The 17,561-nt window shown below is 54.5% G+C and overlaps 2 protein-coding genes across 4 annotated transcripts in view; both read right to left on the reverse strand.

The window, feature by feature from the left end:
• Window positions 1-9,006, reverse strand: part of COL11A2 (collagen type XI alpha 2 chain) — a 29,207-nt gene extending 20,201 nt beyond the window's left edge. The window contains exons 1-8 of one of the 2 annotated variants that reach the window (XM_003923128.4): window positions 8,698-9,006; window positions 5,827-5,976; window positions 5,481-5,691; window positions 4,874-5,036; window positions 3,121-3,312; window positions 2,201-2,278; window positions 1,494-1,556; window positions 651-830 (exon numbers count right to left, since the gene is read on the reverse strand). In XM_003923128.4, the coding sequence (XP_003923177.2) occupies window positions 651-830; window positions 1,494-1,556; window positions 2,201-2,278; window positions 3,121-3,312; window positions 4,874-5,036; window positions 5,481-5,691; window positions 5,827-5,976; window positions 8,698-8,779 (1,119 nt within the window). In that variant the 5' untranslated portion in view covers window positions 8,780-9,006. Of the gene's footprint in view, window positions 1-144; window positions 162-650; window positions 831-1,493; window positions 1,557-2,200; window positions 2,279-3,120; window positions 3,313-4,873; window positions 5,037-5,480; window positions 5,692-5,826; window positions 5,977-8,697 lie in introns of those variants that run through there. The other variant, XM_074397904.1, reaches the window with a different exon arrangement.
• A 1,110-nt stretch (window positions 9,007-10,116) lies between these two features.
• On the reverse strand, window positions 10,117-17,518 carry RXRB (retinoid X receptor beta). 2 transcript variants are annotated; one of them, XM_039467979.2, is made up of 10 exons: window positions 17,085-17,518; window positions 16,004-16,251; window positions 15,144-15,300; window positions 14,598-14,777; window positions 12,965-13,137; window positions 12,426-12,555; window positions 12,090-12,222; window positions 11,883-11,974; window positions 11,476-11,581; window positions 10,117-11,361 (listed from the first exon to the last, which is right to left on the reverse strand). In XM_039467979.2, the coding sequence occupies exons 1-10, from the start codon at window positions 17,317-17,319 to the stop codon at window positions 11,214-11,216; spliced, it is 1,602 nt and encodes a 533-aa protein (XP_039323913.1). In that variant the 5' UTR covers window positions 17,320-17,518; the 3' UTR covers window positions 10,117-11,213. The 2 variants fall into 2 exon arrangements, with proteins under 2 accessions (XP_039323913.1, XP_039323912.1); XM_039467978.2 differs by having other exon boundaries at window positions 11,883-11,986.
• Between the last annotated feature and the right edge of the window lie 43 nt (window positions 17,519-17,561).

Here is a 17,561-nt window from a genome sequence, read left to right on the forward strand (position 1 = left end):
AAAATACTGAGGCCCACAATGGGAACTTTTTGATTTGAATGACCTGAGACATACAGGAAGTGGCGTATTGTCAAAGGAAATTGTCACAATATAGCATGAAAGACTAGAGCCAGAACACAAATAATAAATTCCTTTCAGTCCAACCTGACACAGTTACCAAGATGGATGCCACAGCTGGAGAAGGCAGGAAGGGACAGATAATAAGTGGCCTGTAGGTTAAAAAAAGGTGACATAGGAAGTTAGATCATTTGGTAGAAACATGAACAAAACATTGTTTTCATCAAGAAGAAATGATAGAGACACATTGAAAATGGACACAAGGTAGTAGCTTCTTGACCAAAAGCTTTATGAAATTCAGCTTGATTTAGACAGGAAGTGACTAAGAAAAACAGGAAGTGGCTACGTAACTTTTTAAAATTCCCAATTGCCCTGGGCACAAGTATCCACAAGAGTTACAGGGTAAGACATTTGGCAAGGGAAGGCAGGTAGTAATCTTTTCAAGCAACATATACATCACATGTGAACAGAAAATGGCAAGTCACAGATGGGAAGTAGCTCACAGCCAACAGCCAAGGATCAAAACCAACAAGAAACAATTCTTGTAGCTCCCACTGGTGGTCAAGAATGAAAGAGAAGCTCCTTTCACTTACGGCTCCTGAGTGGGCTGTCTCCGCAGAGAGGGCAGGGCCAAGCTCTGTCTCCTCACGATAATCGTCCCCATAGCCATAGGTGTAATCGTAGGGCCCTTCAGGGAGGTCTGTGCCACCCTCCCCATATTCCTCTGCCCGGAACCTGTCAGCTGTGGGGGGGACCTGGAGATCTGTCTGCTCCTTCCCAGGGATGGGGAGGGAGAGGGGTAGATGGGGATATTAGGGCTGAGAGGAGGCTTACCCTGGTCCCCAGGGTGTGATAACTTCTAGCCCAAAGGATTCTGAGGGTAATGAGAGTTGGAGTTTTTCTCCCAAGAGCCACGGGAGTGGTTGTATAGAAATGGAAGGGCCATCAAAGGCCGAAAATGGGGAGACATGTCTATAAATCGGGCCCCGTGGGAAGAAGTGATGGATAAAATGAAGGGTGGCCGGAGGGCTGGATGCAGAGTGGACAGTCCATGGGTATAATGACAGATAAAGGAGTCCAAGAGTGACCAAAGAGATAGAGAAGACAAAAGGTAACAACATTGGACAGAAAATGGCTCCTGGGAACAGAAATAGGACATAGAAAATAAGACCATTAGACACCAACATGGAGACAAGGTCACTCTGGAATCAAAGAATCATGGAAGGAGGCCTGGACACTGAAGGAACTGGTTGGACTTAGAGAGACAAGCAGACCCATAGGTCTAGAGTGACCAGAAGACAGAGGCCATCAATGGAAATGAGGAAGAACCCTCCGGCCAGAGGAGGGGCTGGTCCATCAAGATACCATGGGCCAAGGGGAGTGGGTCACAGGTGCCCATTGTCCCCAGCTGGGGTGAGGGTGGGGCACAGAGTTACCTCCTCAAGGGGTGGCAAGGGGCTTGACTCCAGGATTTCTTCCTCTTCACCTGGGGTGGGGTCCTGACCCCAAGGAGAGAACGAGAAGAGTAGCACAGGGTAAGAAGGAAGGAGAAAGGTCAGCGGAAGAGGAGGCAAAGCAGCCTGTTGCCCGAGGGCGGGGTCTGTCTGTGCTGGGGGATGGGGGAAATCTCAGATCTTGCAACCCCTTTGGAGGGGGACAGTTTGGGGAGAGTGAACCTCCCAGGTCACAGAGGTTTGGGGGCAAAGATCTGGATGCCCCAGCTCTACCTGCCGGTAACCGCTGCCTCTGGTCCTGGGGGTGGGCCAGGCAGTGGGGGAAGCTGCCCTCCGAGCTGGGCGTCGGGAAGGGGGAGGCTGGCCCCGGGCTGGGCCAGAGCCTGCAGTTGGAGAGGGCCTCCAGCCTGGTGAGGGGGATGCCTGCCGGGCCGCTGACCTCTTGGAAGGTGGGGTAGGCTTTCGGGGAGGGGTCCGATGCCCCCTAGGGGAAGGGGGAGACCTGTGGTGGGGGCTCCCAGGGTGCTGCAGCAGAGAGACAGGGAGGGGACAGGCAGTAAGTAAATCCCCATCATCTAAACACACTGTGCGTCTCCCCACAGCATGGAGACGGGAGGAAGGTGTCCTAGGAGATGATTGCCGGGGGTGCTGGGAGAAAGGGCAGAAATGAAGGAGTCCTTTGAGTTTACCTGATAATCAGGGGTCGTCCCCGTAGTCATCACATCGTAATAGGGGGGCTCGTAGTCATAGTAGAGAGACTCAGTGGGCTGGGATTAGGGGGTGGGCATAGGCAGGAAGGGGATGAGGTGATTGGAAGGCGTGGGGTGAAGGGCAGGAGAGGGAGATAAAAAGATGGTGGGTGAGTTGGAAAACAGGGTGGGTATGGAGTTGGGAAATAGAATCGAAGATAAAAGGAGAGGTTGAGGGTCAGGAGGGAGGTGGGGAGAGGTGGAATAGAGGGAAGGGGTTCCGCATGTGGGGCAGAAGTAGACATGATTAAGAGATTGAACCTCTGATCTTCAGACCACCGACCCCAGAGCCTGTCTGTACTCTAACTGTCCAGACCCCACCCAGCCCAGGCTCCCTTCCCTTCCCTTCCCCTCCCTTCCCTTCCCTTCCCTTCCCTTCCTTCCCCCCACTACCTCCCTTTTTCCACACCCACACTTCCGTAGACTCACCCTCCTTTGGGATTCCCTCCATCCCCACTCCTTCCCATTTCTTCTCCTTGGTCTCACCATCCCAACTGCTTTCTCCTGGCTTCCATCCCCTCTGCTCTGCTCTCCCACCTGCCTCCCCTGCTCTCACCCCTCTCCCACTGTCTCCCAATCTCTTAATTCAAGAAAGGAAGGGGAAACCCAGGGACACAGTTCCAGGAAGACTGGTAGAAGAGGAGACGCAGAGCAGGGAACACAGCTCCCAGCCATGAATTCTTCATAACAACTCTTTTTATTTTTAGATGAAAATAAAAAGGCTGATGAACGAGGACGAGGAGGAGGGGGTGATGGGAATAGGGAGATGAGGGTGGGGAGGACAACTAAGGAGGGAAGATGACTGGGTGTCTTTCCTCTCTGGGGTGTGCTGCACTTGGGGGTTCTCCCGGCTCCCTCACCTGGTGCTGGGGTTCCTGATTTTGTGGCCTATGAAGTCTTGATGGTTGCTGCTTTGGAGACCTCTGGGCTCTGTGAGGCTGTTGGTTTGGGGGTCTTTCCCTCTGGCCCTTCTCACATTCCAGCTCCTTCTGCTCACATGATTCGTAGGCTGCTTGGACCCCTGGGACAATGGCAAGCTCCTGGACATCACCCTGCAAAGACATGAGAGAGATGGAGCAGAGAAATACTCAGAGAGAAGCAGAGGGTACCATCCGGGAGAAAGGGTAGGAGGCCAATCCTAGGTAAAACTCTACAATGGGAGAAGGTCACTGTCAGCCCTCCACATGCATAACCCTTTTCAGTTTTCAAGGGATCTCATGGGACCTTCATAACAACCAGGAAAGTCAGTAGAACAAGGATCTTTCTTTCTCCCCATTTTTCAGATACAGTCCATTCAAAAAAAGCCCAAAAAGGCAATGACTGCTCCAAGGTCACCCAGAGTGGCAGAATCAGGACCAGATCCCAGGCCTTCCAGCATACTTTGCCTCCCCTCTGCCCTTTGTGGCTATGCATAAGCCCTTCCACAGTGGCTTCCAGAGACAGGGCTCAGCCTTAGATGCCTTGGCCTTCCTATAACAGTGATGATGGGAATTCTCTGGACCTCTAGAAATGGAGTGAACCCAGTTCTCTGGACCTCTAGAAATGGGAGAACCCAGTTCTGAGTTCCAATGGCATTTACCTTTGCCCACACATGGTGCTTAGCATACCCTCCCTTGCACTGTAATTTAGGGATGTTGTCTCATTTCCAGAGCCCACCTGGGAGCTCCTGGGGGTGATAGACACTTTATATTCTTCTTCTGTGTTCTCCGTGGGCAACAGGTATTCAGAAAATGTTGACTGGCTTGGAGGGTAAATGAAGGGATGGATGAATGGATAGATGAGTGCATGCATGGGTGGATGGGGGCTTACATGCATCACTGAATGGGAGTACTGATAAACAGTGAATGAATGAATGTATGTACAGGAGGGTGGACTCGTGGGCAGGTGAATAAGGGATACAGAGTAGACGGAAGCGAATGGGTGAATAGGCAGATGGGTGGAATTGAATATCTGGGTAAATAAATGGTCAGATTGGAAGTAAGTGGGTGAGGAGATGGGTACACGAGTGTATTGAAGGAGTGGCTGGGTTGATGGAAGGATAATGGATAGAGGAGTGGCCAAATGGATGCATGCATCCTGGTATGCATGGGTAGATGGGGTGGGTGGATGGGTGGATGGGTGGGTGGGTGAGTGAATAGATGGGTGGAGGAGTTGAAGAGGATAGATGGATGGAAGCATAAATGGGTGGTTTGAAGGGGAGAGTGGTTAAGCAGGGGGAAGATGGACAGGTAGGGGGATACAAGTCTTCATGCATCTGTAGGAGAGTGTGCGATATATAGGTGAGTAAATGAATAAGGGGGTGAGTGGTGGATGTGTGCATGGCTGGGCTGGGGAGTGAGTGTATAGATGGGTGCGTAAGAAGAGAGAGGTGTTGAAGGGATGGACGGATGAGGGGATTGATGAAGACTGAAGGACAGCCTAAGTGGCTGTGGACAGTCCTGCCATGTAAGTAGGCATCTAGTTCTCACAGAGATCAGTAGCCCTGAAGATAGGAAATGGAAATAAAAATTCACAAGAAAAAAAATGAAAGCCTAGGGAATGCTGGGCCCAGAACGGGAGTGGGCACAAGAGAGGGGACCAGAAGCCACTTCTGTCTCTGATTGCTCTGGTTACCTCAAAGACTTCTTCATCCAGAATACGGGCACCAAAGATTATCACTCCATGCGTGTCCAATACCGGACGAGCGCTTCGGGGGAGAGGCCGAGTGACTCGCTTCTTGCAGTCAACAATGAGGGTGACAGACTGGCCCTTCACAGCCACAGCCACACGGTGCCACCTGGTTGTGGGGGGAGAGGTTCAAGTGAACTCTTGACTGACTGAAGCAGGGGAGTCAACACGACTGGAGAACGGTGATTAGAGCTGAAGCCAATGGTGATAAGAACAGTAATCACAATGGCTACCATTTATTGAGTGGTTACAGTGCTCCAGGGACCGGGCCATCAATTTCTCATTTGATTGTGCCGATTCTATTTAATGTTCATTTTATAGATGTAGAAACTGACACTCAAAAAATTTAAGTAATTCGCTGGTTCAACATGCAGAGAAGGGTGCACACTCTAAAGCCCAAACTCTGGGCTAGAGGTGACTGAAACTTGGGTAGTGGGCAGGTGTGCTGTGGCCAAAAGGGTCTGAAAGGTTTCACACTTTGGAGTGTAGGGGTTCAGAGGCACTTCCTCCTGAAAGTGTGGGCCGGGCAGACCAGAGGAGCAAACAAACTTACTTGCCATCTGCTAGGCTGAGGCCTCGGAAGACTGGCTGAGCCGGAGGTTGAGGCCGCCCAGTCTGGTCCTCATACAGGAAGCGGATTGGTCGGCCCAGCTCCAGGCCCAGCTGTCGGACACCTTGGGCACTGTAAAGAGTCAGGAGGGGAGCCTGGAGACCAGGGCGGGTCCGGACAACAGTCAGAAGAGAGAAATCTTTGGGAAATCCTCCTAGGGAGTATCCAAGAGAGATACACACAGAGTGAGAGGCAAAGGGAGCCATAACCCCTTTCCTCCTGGTGTCTGATCCTAGGCCCCACCCTATTACCTCCCCTTGGTCTCCCTAACCCACCGTGTCTCCCATACCTGGGAAAAGCTGGCGAGTGGGTGCACTGAGCTGGGCAGGTCGTGCCACTCGGTAGGCCACATCAGCTGGACAGATGCCTCTCACTCTCCGGACACCATCAGGGAGAGAGGGGAACCTCAGGGCCCGGAGCACATCCACAGGGGGTGCACCTGGGAGAGTCCATGATGATCAGGAGAAGGAACAGGGGCATCCAGATCAGGATGATTTGGCCTCAGGAGGGCATAAGTAGGGGACATTTGGGATCCAGAACTCAGCTTTCCAGGGCTCAAACTCCCCGCAAGGCACAGGTCACCTCACCCTCACTTGCTTCTGAACAGTGGATGAGAAATGCAAAGGTACCTGGAGGCAGGGCAGCCTCAGCTGACATGCAACCCCATGACCTCCTGCCCCTCTGTCTCCTAGCATCTGCCTCTCACACTCTCCCGTTGTCTTTTAGCCTATGAATCTGTTTCTCTCTATGCTCTCTGAATCTCTCTCAGCTTTCCATCTGTCTCCTGTCTCTCTCACTGTCTCTCTTACTCTCTCTGTCTCTTTATGTTGGTTTTTCCATGTCTGTCTCTTCTGTCTTTCTCCATTTCCCTCACTTTCTATCTACCTTTTTCTCTCCCTGGCTTCCACTCTCTTTCCATATCTCTCACTCTCTGGGTCTCTGGCATCTGTCCCGTCTCCAGCACAAACAACATCTGGGCAATCGATCATCCTGGGCACAGGAGGTGCAGGGGGGCCACAAGGAAGAGAGCAGAGAGGCAGCTCTATGGGAGGGGGCTTTGAGCAGCTACATATCCCAGGTTTGGGAGTGGGGGGTGGGAACAACCCTGACCATGCTGAGGAAAAAGATACAAGAAAGCTCTCCCAGGAGCATGTGCCTCCTGGTTTAGGAGATGAGTTGGGGAGGGATGGAGGAATGGGGGGCGGGGGCTGAAGCTGCCACGCAGAGCCGGAACAGGTCCAGGGCCCCGAGCCACACATCTGTGGATCCCATCAGAGTGCTTGCCCAGAACCCAGGCAAGCTCCCCACACCTGGAACCTCAATTCTGTCTCGCCACCCCCACCAACCCCACCACCTGGGACCCAGAGATGCAAGACACAGCCCACCAGCCCTATCTACCTAGAATTCGGCTTCCTAGGGCTCACACTCCCTGGAAAACAAAAGATCACCTCGCCCTCACTTCCTCCCCTGTATACATACTCTTCACACCATCAGCTCCAGATTGGAAAAATCCCAAAGAGGGTTCCAGCAAAACTTTCAGAGAAGCGTGGGGCAGGGCAGAGGCCAGAGCAATCAGGAGAGCACAGCTGGGTGGGGTGGGTGAGGTGGGGCAGGCAGGCAGAGAAAAGGCCCTTTGAGTCCAGGAGCCGGGAAACCACGGCCTCCCCCCACCCAGCCCCCACCTAAGCCTGGCCCCCGCGCGTGTGGCAGCTCCGCAAACACTAACACACAAGGGCCGCTTTGAGAGATGAAGGGTGAGTGAGACAGAGACACAGAGACTCACAGAGACCCCAAGCCGAGGAGACCTCGGAGGCCCCCACCCTGCACCAAACCCCAGGGGAATGTAATTCGATCATATAGGCGACCTACCCACAGGTCCACCCACCATCTTCCCACGCCAGGCCACATACTTGCCCCACTGTCTCCGGCCCCATCTGCCCCTCAGGCTCCCCACTGGTAGCCCCATCACCCTCCACTACTCTACCTCTGGCCCCTCCAATGCCTTCTTCTCTAATCTTCGGAATTCCACAGTAACCCATTTCCCTAAAGTCCCATCTCTACCCACTCGGTCCCTGAAATAAGAAACAGTCATCTTAGCCATCCCCCTGCCTCCATGCCACAGCAGCCCTCTTCCCCCTAAGAAAGACTCCTAGAGTCTACAGGCACCGTAGGCCTCAATTTCCTGGCTAGGCTGTCCTCACATCTTGGAAGTTCTTCCTTCTGTAATCTAATCTAAATCCTTTATGCTGCCATTCTGACCCTTTTCTCTCTAAAGCAGAGAAGAATTCAATAGTCCGGTTAAATATAAATCAGCCCTTAGTGTCTCCAGAAGTGGGGAGCTTTTTTCAGCCTGCTGAGGGCTTGCTGCTCACCGCCCCCTCTTCTCTGACATCAAATCCCCTTCCCTAGAAGCCAGCAGTTCTGGGTCCTGGGAAAAAGAAGGAAAAGATTGGGGCTGTGGACACCAGGGTCCCAGGGGAGCCTGGCTGGCCAGAGGGAGGAGGGGCTAGGCAGGAATGCAAAGAGTTGGCTCTGGCCTCAGACACCTGATCCTGGCCTGTCCAGCAGGCCGTCCTGTTGGCAGCCAGCCCCAGTGCTCCCCAGAGCCAGCCGCGTGGCAGCATCGAGGGCACAGGGAGGGGGAGGAGGATGCTGTTCGGGAGGCCAGCGGGACAGGTAGTCAAGAATCCTTTCTTTCTGGGCTTACTAGGCTCTGCTCTGAATCACAGGTGCTCACCCCTTATCCCAGAGATATTGACAGAAAGGCCAGAAGACTCACAGACCTCACCATGAACATTGGCATCTACCACCCTCAAACCTGCAATGGCTGAACGAGGCTGGCCCTGGCCATCTTCAGCTCTGGCCATTTTCAGCTCTTCCCAAGGACCCAAGACAAGCATCCATCACCACTCAGGGCTCTCTAAAGTAGTCCTCCATCTTCCAGCCCTACCTGCCCTCCCCCAGTCACTTCAAGGACGAAGAGATCCCTACCCTGACTCCAAGGAACCCAGGTGTCTTGCCCTCCAGCCTGGACCCTTGAAGCCCAAAGTCTCCTTTACAGACTCAGAGGCTCCGGCCCCAGGCATCAGCTGTCCCCTTCCCAGAGGCACTCGGAGCTCCAGCCTGACTCCGAGGACCCAGGCATCAGGAGTCCTCTTACCTGCCCAGCCTGGGGCCGCGCTCAGCCCCAGCACCAGAGGTAGGAGGAGGAGGAGGTGATGGCAGCGGCTGCACCGCTCCATGGCTGAGCGACCGGAACGCCAGGTCCCAGGGACCCAGGTCGGCCTGAGGCGCTGGATGCCCGGAGGCTGACAGAAGACAGGGAGCAGACTGCGAGCCTCGGACGCCGGGGTCCCAGGGAGGTCAGAGGCTGTGGGCAGCGACAGCTGTCAGCGGCCCAGCTCCATGCAGCAAGGCGCCGTCGGGGATCCCAGCACTGCTACCTCCTCGGTGGCTGCCGCTTCTGTGTGTCCCCGGCCACCCCGGCGCCCAGAGCCCCCACCTCGCCCCCGCCCCCGGCCGGCCCCCGCCTCCAGCCGCCCGCCCACAGCCACCGAGGGGAAACCCCACCCTCAATCTCCACCTGGGGAGGGAGGCGGGAACCCTCCCTCTCTCGCTCGCTCTCTCCTGCTCCTTGCAGGTCGAATGTACCGTACCCTAAGATTCTCTTTTCCGAAACCCCAGTATCTTCCCCAGTCCCTTCCTTTTCCAGGACCCAAACGTCCAGTCACACACACCCCGTCCAGTTCAATCCCTCTTGGGGGCCCAGAGTCCCCTCTCAGCAGAGGCCTGGGCGGGATTTAGGGCACAGTGGGAGGGGAGAGGCGGGCCTGGGGGTCGTAGTCCCCACCCCCCCAAAATCAGGTCTCCATAATTACTTCCCTCGCCCCGCCCCGCCCCGTGTAATTACAGAGCCGGGCCGGGGCGGGGTTATTTATAGACCAGGCTATAGATAGCGACGATCTGGGGCGGGGGATGGGCGGGGAGGTCTTCTTCCAGGAGCAGGAGACTGGGACCACCGACAAACACAGGCTAGTCAGGTCCTAGGAGATGCACGTGGGGGACGAGGTAAGGGAGTCCCAGGGCCCAGGTAGAGGGGGAGCAGTGGTAAGATAAGGGAGCAGTCGATTCTGCTTGGAAGGGTTCAGGGAAATGGGGTCACTCAGGGACGTGGGCCGCCTTCGGGCGGGCAACGCCTGAGGAGGCCGCGGCGCTCGGTGCCCAGTGCGCCCCCACGAGCGGGCACGGCGCCGGGTCTGCCCGGAGCCCGCGGCGCGGCCGGAGGGAAGGCCGGAGCGAGCCGAGGCGCCGCCGCCCGCTGGCGCGGGGAGGGCAAGGGCGAACAAGGCGCCTTTGAGAATCCGCCGCCCCCCTTCCTCCACCGGCCGGCCCCGCCCCCAGCCTGGCACACCCTCTCCCCCCTCCCCGACAAAGCTCGCCTTGTGTCCCCCACCCTGCGCCCGCCTCTCGGGCCCCAGGGAACCTCGGCGGCGGCGTCCAGGGATCGCGTCCGGAGCTCCCAACCGGATACCCCCCCAAGCCCCACACGGCGCTGCCCATCCTTATACAGTCACCTCAGTCCAGAAAACAGCGATTTTAATTTGAAAGCGATTTTATGTATGAGAGGGGGAAGGAACCCCAAAGAGACGAGACGCAGGGCAAAAATCATGCAGCCCCAGCACCCCACCTCTGCGGGCTGGCCACCCCCCCTCAATTCTCAGGCCAGGATCCCATGTCCCCAGCCTATGCTATGTGCCCATGGCTTGAGGAGAGCGGTGAAGGGAAGGCCTCCGGGACTACACTCACGAAACCGTCCCCTGCGGGGGCCCTGTCCTCACAGCCCAGGCCCCTTACCCAAGTCAGACAGGAAGAGATGGGGAGAGGGGAAAGCTGGGAAGGCTAGTGCTTGGAGAGCCCTAGGGACAGGCCATTTTAGGGCCCTGCCTTTCCCAAACACCCAGCCCCACCACTGGCATTTCTTAGTCAACCTGGGAAAGTACAGTACTTCTTTGAGTCTAACTGCAAGTCTCTATCCTCAGAGGAAGTTAAAAGTAGCAGATCGGTTCCTACATCTCCACCAGCCCTTTCACCATCACCACCACCTTTTTTATATTTCAGTCTGACTGAAGGAGGTGAAGTGTAAAAGGAGACTCTGTACAGGAGACAGTCACAGGGCCCCCCCCTCCTCCCAGAAAGGCCCCTATCTGCCAGGCTGGAGAAAAGGAAGGCCTGTCAGGGCCCTACACTTATGTTTATCAGTTTGGGGGGCCTGCCCCCCAATATCCATCTCTTGGGGAGTTCCCCATTTCCACTCTTCAGATGGGAAGAAAAATGAGGCAAGATGAGAAGGAAGCAAGGTCCCAGGGGCAGTGCCAGTGCTTTGTGCTGGGGGAAGGACAGAGGGTGAGAAACCACCCCAAATCATGGGAGACCCCGACAAATTCAGAGACTCAAGGCCACTGAAGGGAGACAACCAGTCCTCGCAGGGATCTGGGGTCCCTTCCAACTTGGGATATCAAGCAGATCCCTCGGAGGGCTTATGTTCTTGGTTCTGCCCTGTACTTCTCACCCCATCAAGCTTCTGGGAACATGGCCCCCCCACCCTGCCCCAGGGCTTGGAGTCCCTCTTGGATGTGTGCTCCTCCAATGTGAGAAGCACCATGTCTGGGTCTGAGCTCAGGCCAGTTGATGGGGAGCCTCAAGCATCTCCATAAGAAAAGTGTCGATGGGGGTGTCACCAATGAGCTTGAAGAAAAACAGATGCTCTAGACACTTAAGGCCGATGGACCGGAGGGCAGGAAGACGTAGCAGCAGCTTGGCAAACCTGGGGTGGAGGTGGGAGAAGGGGAGTGAGAGTTGGCAGCACACGTGCTCTGAACACATCCTCCTGGCACTCCCCACCCCCGAGGGAGCCTCAGTCCCCCCAGCGCCATCTCACCGTCCCTGCTGCTCAGGGTACTTCTGTTTGCAGTAGGTCTCCAGTGACGCATACACTTTCTCCCGCAGGACCTCCACCTCGCTAGGGTTGGAGAGGCCCTTGGCATCTAGGATGGCACGGAAGAGAAATGCACACAAATCAAATCAGTACAGCTGTGTAGATGTGAGCCACAGGATGCCCCTTTTGGTCTGCACTTGCTTGCCCTTTACCAGAGGCCTGGCAAGGGAAGCAGGGCCTACTGGGTTTGTGGGACGGATCCGTGGATGTGGGTTTTTCCTTGGCCAGTTGGGAGATTTCCAGGTTGAGGGTCTTACTGAGGGGGATAGCTGGGTAACTTAGGAGTCTCGGAGAAGAGGAGGCTCCAAGGTTGCCTTGGCCTTGAGAAACAAAGGTAATCCTCCTCTTACCTGGATTAAACAGAATGATTGCCCTCAGGCAGCCAAGCTCTGTCTTGTCCATCCTCATGTCACGCATTTTGGACACTAGCTCTGTCAGCACCCTGGAGAGGGACCTGCAGGTCACTCAAAGGTCACAGCTCAGCCAGCCTTGGACACGGACCAGCCTATAGCCCCACCCCCTTTATCTACATGCCAGCCTAGCCGAGGGCCACTGACCGATCAAAGATGGCTCCTACTCCTGCTGAATGGGCTGAGTTGCGGTGCACATGAAGACCTGTGGCAAGGAGGATGCCATCTCGAACATCAATGGATCGGTGGGAGAAGGAAGCAATGAGGAGTTCATTCCAGCCTGGGTGGGGCAGCAAGGGTCAGGAGCCAGAAATCAGGCCAAGGGATTCAAAGCACATCAGTGGAGAGAAGGAGAAAAGAGATGTCGAGGTCAGCAAGTTTGGCTCCCTTAGTACGCAAGGTAAGGCCACTGGGGTCACTAAAGGTCGGGAAGTAAAAGAGGGGTCAAATGTCAAGAGGTGAAAGGGATCCAAGGTCACTGACCTGCCCGCAGCAATATGACCTGATCATCCAGAGGCAAGGAGGAAAAGTGTGGGATCCTCTTCGCCCACTCAACAAGCGTGAATAGCTGTTTGTCAGCTGCCTGACAGATGTTAGTCACGGGGTCATTTGGCTGCAGGGGACGGGGGTAAGAGTTATGGAAGATTTGGAGATATGCTGGGAGCCCCCTAGTAAGAGGCTTTTGACACCCCCTCCTTACATATAGTCTTCCTGTGAGCCCCATCCAAACCAATCCCTGTAAGTCAGGCTTCTCTTCTGGTATTTGTGTAAGCAATTATTTATTTGGGAAGTGCCTGTGGTTCTGCCAGTGGGGTTTTTGGGGAGTAGAGACAGAAGGAGGTATCACATCCACCTCAGATATTTGAAAGACCTTGTTTGGCAGGACTTCTAGTCCCAAGCAGTGTTAGGAAGGTTATGAGAGCAAAGGATGGGAAGGGATATAGAACAGGGATGTAGAACAGACCTAGACTGCCTCCCCCTACCCCCATCATGAAGGAGAGTGAATTGACCCCAACACTCACGCTGCTGCCGCTACCCCCGGTTCCCCCAGGACCCTCAACGCCCTGGTCACTCTTCTGCTCCACAGCAAGCTCTGCCTCCAGGATCCTGTCCACAGGCATCTCCTCAGGGGCTCCCCCAGTCCCCTCCCCATCCCCATCCTTGTCCTTTCCCCGCTGGCGCTCCTCCTGTACCGCTGCAGGGGGAAGAGGGAGAGAAAAAACGGAGAGTCAGCAGCCAGCCATTAAGGGTTTCCACAAATATCCTTAGGGCCTCATCAGGATCTCATGGCCCTTGGGAAATATTTATGGAAATTGGGGAAGTCACTAGAAAGGGTGAAGTGGGGGCAGCCCTGAAGCAAGGGTTATAAAAGGGCAGATAAGTCAAGTCAGGAAGGGTGAGGAGGGTAAAAGAATAAGGGAGGAATTTAAATGGAGAGCCTACTATATGGTTAAAAAATATGCCAGCCGGGCATGGTGGCTCACGCCTGTAATCCCAGCACTTTGGGAGGCAGAGGCGGGTGGATCACGAGGTCAAGAGATCGAGACCATCCTGATCAACATGGTGAAACCCCATCTCTACTAAAAATACAAAAAATCAGCTGGGCATGGTGGTGCGTGCCTGTAATCCCAGCTGAGTGGAGGCTGAGGTAGGAGAATTGCCTGAACCCAGGAGGTGGAGGTTGCGGTGAGCCGAGATCGCGCCATTGCACTCCAGCCTGGGTAACAAGAGCGAAACTCCGTCTCAAAAAAATATATATATATATGCCAAGATACAACCTGAAAATGCTGATTGAAAAATTTAATAAAAAACATGCAAAGAAACATGCTAAGCACGTTTTAACATTCACTCTATTATCATAATTATGCTGGAAGCATTTATTCTCATTTTTAAAGATGAAGAACTTGGGATTCAAAAAGGTTAAACAGCTCGCTTAAATTCATATAGTAATGGCAGGTCATACATATAATTGAATCTAAGTGTGTCTGAATGCAAATCTGTGCTCTCCTGACTCCGCAAACAGGCAGTGAAAGGAGCACTGGCCTAGGTCTTCACAGATGTGAGTTCTGATCCCAGACCTGCCTGCCACTCCTTTGTTGCATGACCTTGGGAAAGCCAGGCCTCCGGCTCATCTTCTCTAAAGTGGGGTTTTGACCAAGATACGTTCTCAAGTGTCTGTCTCAGACTTCAAAGAATTGGACTTAAGAAGCTAAGATGGAGACACAGAAGAAGGAAGGGGATCCCTGAGGTCTTCAGTAAAGTCTGTAGCTTAAGAGTGTCTAGTCCCAGGAGTTAGAGGAAAGATCACAGATAACAGGAGATAGAGACCAGAGAGGGTCCATGGAATCAGAGAGAGGAGGAACTACTCAGGTTAGAAAAGGGGAGACAGAAAGTCCATCATGGGTAAGGAAAAGTTATCCTAAGACCAGTCTAGGGAGGGGTCATAGGTGTAGGCCACAGAGGCCTAACCATTAAGAAGGAAACTCAAGGGCTAGAGCAGGGTATCAGGGGGAAAAGCTTCGAAGGGAGAGAGAAATCAAATATCGCCCTCTAGAGGAGAGAGAACAGTCTAGCCTTCCAGAGAGGTAGAGTCTTGAACAGGGTAGGGGAGAAGGGGCATGTGGTCTAAGAAGCCTAGGCAGGGCAGGTCCTTACCCTCCCTCTTCATGCCAGTGGCCAGGCACTTCTGATAGCGGCAGTACTGACAGCGGTTCCGTTGGCGCTTGTCTACTGTGCAGTCTTTGTTGTCCCGGCAAGAGTACGTAAGGTCCTTGCGGATGGTGCGTTTGAAGAAGCCCTTGCAACCCTCACAGCTGTAAACCCCGTAGTGTTTACCTACAGGGAAAGGGGAAGAGCGATAAGATTGCATGGAGACACCTTCACCATTTAGTCTCTTCCTAATCTCCCCCAAGCAAAACTTAAAGTCCTCTCTACGTTCACCAAATACAGAGATAGGGTACCAGGAGGTGAGTGATGATCCAGTCCCAGTCTCCTCACTGTTCAGAAACCCTATATTTGCGCTCCCTTTTCCCTCTGACCTTCCCTGCAATCGCATCCCACATCTCATCTTCAGCTTCTTTACTCTTATCAGGCCTCCCCCAGGTCACTTGCTCTGACCAAACCCCGTAAGCCCTGGGAATCCCACAGGTGATGATACATGGCCCAGACTCTCCCTCTCTGTTCATACTCTGAGCCCCATACCTGAGCTTCTGTCCCCGCAGATTGCACATAGCCGTTTGCCAGCCCCCGGGCCACCTGGAGGGGGTGGACAGTGCAGGCCCCGGACCCCTAATACTGGTGGCTTCACATCTTCAGGGGGGCCAGACCCACCCCCAGGGAGCGACACTGTTGAGTTAATCTGGGATGAGGGAAATAGGGAAGTCACAGGAAGACTCATTGGGAAGGAGAATCTAGTAGAAGTGATGGAAATCATTCCCTACCACTAAGCAAGGTCCTGCAATGCACATTCCAGAGGGCGTCATTTACACTGCAGTCTACGTGAGGGGCCATCCCTGGAGCACAATCCCAAAGAGAATAAAAGACCCCCCTGAAATTGTGCTGTTGCACAGTGACCCCGAAGGGCTGGTGTCTTGGGAAAGCAAATGGGACCAAACGGGCAGAAAATCACTGATAGATGAAAAGGACATCAAGAATATCAGAATTAGCTGGGCATGGTGGTAGGCACCTGGAATCCCAGCTACTCAGGAGGCCGAGGCAGGAGAATCACTTGAACCCAGGAGGCAGAGGTTGCAGTGAGCCGAGATTGAGCCACTGCACTCCAGCCTGGGCAACAGAGCAAGACTCCATCTCAAAAAAAAAAAAAAAAAAAAACCACACACACAAACCAACGAATATTAAGATTTCTTTTAGTGGAGGAAGCATGCATTGAAAGTTCAGTCACCTCAGGAAAGGCAATGGGTCTCAACAAAGACCACAGGCCTGCCAAGATTAGAGGATTAGAAGGTCAATGAGCCATGGGGAAGTTCACACAAGGATATGGGGTTACAAGGAAAACAAGGAAATGAAAGTGGCCAGGCAGTAAGTCGGTCACAACCTCTCACCTGGGGGCTGCTGACAGGCCCGGAGAATCCTGGGGGAGCTGGAGGGGGCAGACCAGGGGACCCCATGGAAGAACTGATGACTGGAAAGGGAGAGCCCAGTGGGGGTGGTGGCATCGGGGGTGGGGGTGGGGCCCCAGAGCCTCCAAGGGATGGGGCTGTTGAAGGGGGTAGGGTTGGCCCAGGAGGAGAAGCAGGAGGGACTCCCTGGGGAAGGGGATTTGGGGAGGAGCTGTCTGGGCTTCGGGAGTCTGAGAGAGGGGTATGTACAGGCACACAGACACACAGAGACAGGAGAGACAAAAAAAGAAAATGAGTCTTCAAACATCCAAGTAGAGACTTTAATTCTCTAATACCCCACCGTGCCTGGACCCAGCCCACTCCATCCATCCCTAAGTCCAGAGACACCCTGCTGTCAAAAAACAGTATAACTCCAGCTGGTCCGATGGTAGTGGGTTATCAGAACTTATTAACACTAGCGTCACTAAAATTGGTACACAACCCCCCACTGCTGTATTTGACTGGCTTAAAAAAAAAAAAAGCAAAAAAAAAAACAGCGTACTCCTCATTGTGGTGAGAGGAGGGAGTTGACAAGGACAGGAGGATAGCTCAGTTGAGAAAAATCTTCCAGGCAATCCATTTGAATGAATACCAGGTCATCCCCAAGCCACACCTGTCTCGTGGGTGGGGCGGCACGTGGGGTAGACCATCCTGCCCCTCTATTCCCAGCGTAAAGCTGGGTAGCCGGGGCGTACAGGGGAAAGAGTTGGGAGAGACCCTTCCTATGACGTAGAATCTGCCTTCAAACGTCCAAAGTCGTAAAGCTGAAGCGGAATCGTGCCCTTCCCACGCCCGCGACCTCCAGTGCCCAAGGCCTGAAGCGGTCAAGGCTAGGAGAGCGGAAGCTCCCCTTCCCCGCCCCGCCCTGGGGGGAGGAGGGCGCTAAGGCCCTCGGGAGGGAAGGGACGCGTGTTTACAAACAAGGGGGCGGGAGCGCCAGGAAAAGAGCACTGGGGAGGGTGTGGGGGAGGGGTTGCAGATAACGCGGTCACTGGCTCGCCTGCCCTTCCGCTGGGACACTCACCCCGCCCGCTGTCGCCCATCCCGTCCCGTCCGGCCTCCCCCGGCTCCGGTTCCGGGGTTTGTTGTTCTCCGCCTGCCACCGCCGCCGCCGCCGCTGCTGCGGGATCCAGCCAGGGCCGTCGCCGCCGCCACCGGGACGCGACCCCACAATGCATTTCTTTTCGCACCCCCACCGGCCCACACTGCCCTGCGGCATGCCGCTGAGGGAGGAAGGGCGGGCGAGCGGCCCAAGACATGATCCCTGGCTGAGAGTAGGGATATCGAAGAGGTGCCAGGGATTCCCAAGAGTTGATCGGAGGATTAGCTGAGCACGAGGAAGCCCCTGAGAAAAAGACTCTGGCCTGGATTGGGTCGAATTAAGCTCGTCGTTCTGCTCTGTACCAAAATGACAGCGCCAATGTGGCAGCCATCTTTGTACAGACGGAAGTCTCGGCGCGAGTTCCCGCCCCCTCGTCTAGTTGGAAACCGAGGAGGCGGT

Source organism: Saimiri boliviensis, chromosome 4, assembly GCF_048565385.1.
Source record: "Saimiri boliviensis isolate mSaiBol1 chromosome 4, mSaiBol1.pri, whole genome shotgun sequence".
NCBI classification, from domain to species: Eukaryota; Metazoa; Chordata; class Mammalia; order Primates; family Cebidae; genus Saimiri; species Saimiri boliviensis.

Coding starts and splice junctions, on each gene's coding strand:
- RXRB (XM_039467978.2), bottom strand. CDS start 17,319: ATGTCTTGGGCCGCTCGCCCGCCCTTCCTCCCTCAGCGGCATGCCGCA. Junction 15,301..16,003: donor GGCCTGTCAGCAGCCCCCAG/GTGAGAGGTTGT, acceptor CCCTCATCCCAG/ATTAACTCAACAGTGTCGCT. Junction 11,362..11,475: donor TACCCTGAGCAGCAGGGACG/GTGAGATGGCGC, acceptor CCTCCACCCCAG/GTTTGCCAAGCTGCTGCTAC.